Below are 6,300 nucleotides of genomic sequence, written 5' to 3'. Positions count from 1 at the left end.
TACTTCAGTGGTGATGTGGGAGAAACACCCTCCTGAAGGGATTCATTCGGAACAGCTGTGTTTGAGTTCAGGTTAGCATTTCTGGAGTCATATTGCCATTTCAGATGCTTGACACATTTGATCTTGCCATTGACGTCAGGGCCCAGTATGTGGAAAGAATGCTTTATTTTTCAAGGCAAATGACTTTGTGGCAGTTGAAAAGGACTGAGTAATTGTGTATGCAGCTTGTGGGCCAGCAGCTTATTTCAGTATGAAGATCCTAATGTTTCTTGAGGCACCAGATGCATAAACCTTTCAAAAATTGACAGATTTTGTAAAAGAATAATATGACCCCAAGCCTCCTCTAATTCTGAGATGCTGTTGATTTTATATTGCAGTTTGAGATCCAGTGTAATCTATGTCAGGATTTTTGCCATGGTTAGGATGGCTGTCACAGGCATGTGATTTTGGCTTAACCCTCAGTCAGATGCTGAGAGACCATTTGGTTGTGGAATTATGATGTGTTCGCATGTGGATGAAGCCCAACTAGGTTTCAAATGGCCACTACAACTGGCTTTGTCATTAGAAAATGCAGCAAGTGATGTTTATGAGTTACAAAGCACTCTGACGCATGTGGACATCCTTGTCAGGCTGAGGGACCTGTGAAAACATCACTTGGGTAAGAGCAATTGCACAGCCTCACTCAGGAGATATCCTGATCAGAGTGACTCGAGGTCAACCCCCACAGCAAAACCCCAAAACAAAGGCACGCCACGGTCAAATGGTTACCATTTTCTCAAGGATCCAGGTCAGCAGGCCATTTTAATTGCTACCTGTATGTGGACTTGAGACAGAAATGAGTCCCACTAGGACTGAATTTAGTAAGAGAATGCATTGGCTAGGATTCAGGAGACTGCACGCCTTGGAAAATGCACCAGTATTTAGTTTGGAACAGGCAAACTGCTTCACAACATCCAAATCAGAACCAATCAAAATAAATATCTGATTAAATGATCACCTGGTTCTAATCGAGGTTGATATTGTATCAGTTACTGTGGAACCAGTCATTACCAAAATTCTCTCTGAACTCCAAACCGTCAGTTTGCTTAGGACCTCAGCCAGGCTGAGAACCTGTATTGGGGAACGCCAACCATTAGTAATTAACTAACCATAACATCAGTTCTGCTGTCTTGTGAGAAGCAATTGGTTCAGTTACCACGGATTGAAATAACAGGCTCACACCCAAAACTGAAGGGCGAAATAGCTTTAGAGAGATGCAAGCTGATTGACTCAACACTTTTTTGATGAAAAATGGCGAACTGTCTAAAGTCCGAATGAAATACTTGGAAGCTTTCAGGACGATCTTGGCAGCCAAACAGAGCATGCTTTGCGATTGAGTATTTTAATTCTGGGAATGGATTTCGCAGTCAGAAAGGCATCGTGGGAGAACATGCTGCTGAGGAACGGTCAGCCCCAAAGATTTCGTTACTGTAATGTTTCTATCCCTCCTTCGTCTGATTACCAAATCAAAAGTGAGGCAAAGTTCAGAGGAGAGGAGAGAGAACAATTTGAGAGGAACTTCCGCAGCAAAGAAGCGTGGCGTAAAACAGCTCTGGAAACTATGTTGGTGAGTTTTAGATACTTTTAAAGAAATTGTCAGTGGAGCAGAGAGCATCATCAGATACAATTTAGTATTAAATGTATTTGACATTGTAAGGACTAATTAATTTAAAGGGGCAAGGCTTTACAGAAAAAATCGCTGGTAGCCATTTTAAGTCAATTCTGTCACGGGCAACAGTTATAACAACATAAAAGAATCAAAGGAGTGAATATCCTTTCCTTCAACTGTTGAATAATTGTAGAACCAAAATGTAATTTCGCTAAATGTACCTGGACCAGCGCCTGGGGACACGGTGGGGCATTTTTGAGGTGGAGATTATTACGAATGGCACATATAGAGAGGTGGTAACACTGCAGGCTCAGACCCCACTGGCAGGAGGGGTTATGTGTGACTCTAGACAAGAGGGCTAAGCAGGCAGTTCAGGGGTCTCCTGTGGCTATTCCCCTGAGAAACAGATATACAATTTCGGAAACTGTTGAGAGGAATGGCATCCAGGGGACAACGGTAGCAGCAAACGTCATGGGAGTATGTTTGTCTCTGTTGTCGTGGGAGGGAGTTTGAGCACAGAAATCAATAGTAATTGGGGATTCAATTATAAAGGGAGTTTTTGTGAAATGGAAGTCCAGAATGGTGTGTTCCCTCCCTGTTGCCGGGTCCTGGATGTCTTGAAGTGGTTGCAGGACATTCTGTGTCGGGAGGGTGAACAGCTACTGGTTGTGGTACATGTTGGTGCAAATGACACCGGTTAACCCGAAAGGATGGGCACTGAAAGCAGATTATAGAGACCTACGAAGAAAGTTGAAATGCAGGCGCTCAAAGGTGGTTATGTCAGGACTACTTCCAGAGCAACAAGCTGGTCAGCGTAGAAACAGTACCACATGTAAGATAAACCTGTGGATGAAAAGATGGTGTGAGGAGGGTGGACCAATTCCTGGGATATTGAAACTTGGACCACAAGAAAGCTGCAACCTCATAAACGAGGCAGCAACATCCCTGCCCTTTCAGAATATCCGGCGAGTTTGTGAGAGCCCGTGGATACCTCCTTCCACCTCGCGTCATAAGGAACCTCCGAGTCTGAGATGGGACACAACAGGTGATGGAGCTTCAACACCATCACTGCTTGAGAAAATGGATGCATTTTCCTGATGTGCTCCCAGCGCAAAGCATAGTCCATGGTCTGGTACACATTGGCCCGTATCTGAGGCAGAGTCAGAGGATCTGGGACTGGAATGAAAGTATCACACAAGCCAGGAGTCAGAGTGGGAAGGATGTCGTGATTTTAATGGAGTCAACGAGGTTGATAACATAGAATGTCAGTTCCCAGATTGGGACTGGTCTAATCTTGAATTAGATTTAGCTTTGTTGCAACATGCACTCAAAAGTCTCCAGCAAAAGCTTACAAATCGCCTCTTATAGGACCATCTGACGTACAAAGGTAAATAGTTACAGATGGTTCAGTACAAGTTTTGGCGGGGGCCGGGGTGGTGGCATGGCAGGAAAATAATGAAATAAAAAATCCAGTATTAGAGATCATAGGAATAAATTTTAAACAAGAGAGAGAATTAAAAATGTTCAGCAAAAGAGTCCTTCAAACCCAGTCCAAACTCCCACTGACCTTCCAGTCCCCACTGAACGTTGACTCCAGGATGCGCTGGGATTCATCTGGAGGCTGGCAACGCCGGGAGACCCCTCTGTGATCACCTGGAGGAATGAAGTTCACGCTGAGGCCACATTGGACCAAAGGCCGCTGAGAGACTGCCGCACGGTGCTCAGCCTCCGCCATGCCCGGCCAGGAGACCAACTTGCAGGATGCAGGAGTCCTGGATGATGGATATAAACAGGAGAGTGGGGTCCTGTTCACCCGAGAAGATGGATCTCAGGGAGCTAGAACACCATCATGTATTGGGTGCATGTCAATTCAGGATGACAGCACACAGCCTGCTTGGGGTTATTTCAGACTGGTTCTGAGCTAGACGTTTGCTTTGTTACCAAGCACATCTTCACTCAGTTCAATAAAAGTATTTGACTGTGTTAGATAATTTTTAATATAGTGATTTCCTAGACAATTTCAAACCAAATAGTGTGTCGCTTTGCGAAGACAATGAAGTTAATATGTGGAGACTACTTTTGGTCCTCTTGATGTTAGAAATTTCAGAACAGCCATAAACACAGCACTGTGAAGTTACAATTTCTTTCAATCTTTCCTTTCTTTTATGCATTTAGGGATTTGATATCTGTGCATCACGACAAAAGGATGACCAATGTTCTGGAGACAAATGAATCTCACAGCAGCACTAATGGTTTGCTTGATGTTGCAGGAGGGAGTTCCAGTAATACAGTGGGAATGGTCTTCATTGTTATTGCAGCAGGATCTTTAAGTTTGGTGACCATTGTTGGAAACTTTCTGATCCTAGTATCTATCAAAGACAACAGACATTTGCGAACTATTAATAACTACTTTATTTTCAGCTTAGCCTGTGCGGATTTCATTATTGGTGCATTCTCTATGAACCTATACACCGTTTACATTGTGGTTGGAAAGTGCCCTCTGGGTCCAATGGTATGTGATTTATGGCTTGCTGTAGATTATGTTGTCAGCTATGCCTCTTCCTTGAACCACCTTATGATCAGCCTTGATCACTACTTCTGCGTGACAAAGCCGGTTCACTACCCTTTGAAGGAAAGACTGAAGATGGTCTTGATGATGATTGCAGCTGCTTGGGGATTGCCATTTATCCTGTGGGTGCCGCCGATTATCTTCTGGCAGTACATCGGAGGGGAGCGGACAGTTAACGAAGGTGAGTGTTATGTACAGTTCTTCTCAAATCCAGCTGTCACTCTCAGTATCGGTACAGCTTCTTTCTATCTCCCTGCTATAATCATGGTGACTTTGTATACATTCATATCTCGTGCAAGCAAATGCCGAATTAAACAGTATAAAACAGCACCTGAAACAAGTAATTCCACAGTTTCTTCTAGCCCAGTGAAAGGTAAAAAAGTAAAAGCAAATAATAACAGAATTCCAACAATTCCTGTTGTGCCTCTGCATGATCGAGCGCAAAGTGGCAAAATACCCGATCAATTGACAGCTGATGGCTATGACCAAAGTCATCAAGATGAGCTCACTAATGATTCAACTTATCTCAGTGCGTTGCCTGCGAATGAGAATCAGGAAGAAGCAATCCAAGGCAAAACAAGTGTTTATGTGGCACAAAATTATTTTCGGATTGACAACACCAATTGCTTCTCAACGAAGGGAATTTGTAAATTTGAAAAAGATGTGGACTGTGGCAACACAGCAGGAATACTCCCAAATATCAGCAGGATTAAAAGGAATGTCCCAATGATCAGAACAGGCCATAATTTAGTTAACATAAAAAGGACTACATCGAAGAAGGTTTCTAAATCTCGAGAGCATCAGGTAACCAGAACCATACTAGCTATCATCCTTGCATCCATCATTACTGGAACACCGTACTATGTCATGATGGTGTTGAGCACTTTCTGCTCAATTTGTATCCCTGACACAATGTGGACCATTGGATATTGGCTCTGTTACATCAACAGCACCATCAACCCAGTCTGTTATGCTCTGTGCAATACCATCTTCAAGAAAACCTTCAAGAATCTTCTCTCATGCAAGTACAAAATTATCGGTACAACAAAATGAAAGAAAAGCTACAAGTATAATTTTGTGCACTTTTCAGAAATATCGTTGACTTGATTTTCCTTCATTTATATTCAAATGTACAGCAGGATTTTAGTTTAATTGTACCAGATTATGTTTCAAGTTGACACTTATATGTAAGATCTGAATGACGTTTTAAACATAACAACTGATATATATATATATGCTTCCTGTTGGTAAAATTGATGCTGCTTATTAGAGTACATTTTTGAAGGAATGAGATGGTAAACTTACCCATTATTTAAGCATCATCGAATACAGCATAAAGTTGTTCTGTGAGAATGTTGCATTTGACGCTACTGTGCACATTAACAAGATATCACTGCCTTCCTAAAGTGCAACAGAACAGATACACTATCTTCAAATCAGTAAATGACATGACATTCTCATCATCGTACACTCTTTGAATGTTTATAGCAAATGTCATTTAGGTATTTTGATAATAGCTAATTCCTTATTTCAGAAAGAGACTTTGGAAATTAAAAGAAGAGCTCTCCTAATTGTTCACAGTCATGTGGGATTAGCCTGATGTCAATGCATCTGATTGGCTCCTCAAATGAATTACTAATCTTCACTAGCATGAAAATAATCCTCACTTGAATAAGAACATAAGACCATCGAATTAAGCATTCATTTATTGATAATAATCCACCATATTTGTGTAAAATGTGTGCAGTTGGAACCCGTGGAATATTGGAAATGCTCTGACTGTCACAAAGAGCCTGAAGGTCTGGAATGAAACTTGGATACTGTGACAAAGTGCTGGTCCATGTTCCTGACATTTCATTGTGTTGTGCCAGCTATCAACCTTGTTTTTGTTCTCTGTGTGTTTAGTTGATTGATTAAGTCAATAGCAGAGTTATTTCCCACCAAAATTTAAATGAATCCCGAATCATAGAACACAGCAGTTGCTTATGAACGAATAATATTCAGATTAGCAAAACACAGCTCCACTGCACCTAAAGTGTAAGACAGCTTCACAGTGGAGAGAGCAAAGCAACAAAATACAGAA

The 6,300-nt window shown here is 41.9% G+C and overlaps 1 protein-coding gene across 1 annotated transcript; it reads left to right on the top strand.

The window, feature by feature from the left end:
* Window positions 1-3,381: 3,381 nt before the first annotated feature.
* LOC125446293 (muscarinic acetylcholine receptor M2-like) lies at window positions 3,382-5,270 on the top strand. The gene is made up of 2 exons (XM_048519771.2): window positions 3,382-3,506; window positions 3,824-5,270. Exons 1-2 carry the CDS (start codon window positions 3,382-3,384, stop codon window positions 5,268-5,270), a joined length of 1,572 nt encoding a protein of 523 aa, XP_048375728.2.
* Window positions 5,271-6,300: the final 1,030 nt, after the last annotated feature.

This window comes from Stegostoma tigrinum, chromosome 34 (assembly GCF_030684315.1).
Source record: "Stegostoma tigrinum isolate sSteTig4 chromosome 34, sSteTig4.hap1, whole genome shotgun sequence".
Classification (NCBI taxonomy): Eukaryota; Metazoa; Chordata; class Chondrichthyes; order Orectolobiformes; family Stegostomatidae; genus Stegostoma; species Stegostoma tigrinum.
This window is presented reverse-complemented; position numbering and strand designations above follow the sequence as displayed.

Bases quoted from the DNA above. Each gene is read 5' to 3' on its own strand.
- LOC125446293 (XM_048519771.2), top strand. From the start codon at position 3,382: ATGCCCGGCCAGGAGACCAACTTGCAGGATGCAGGAGTCCTGGATGAT. The intron at 3,507-3,823 runs GTGCATGTCAAT...TTATGCATTTAG, and splicing joins AGAACACCATCATGTATTGG to GGATTTGATATCTGTGCATC.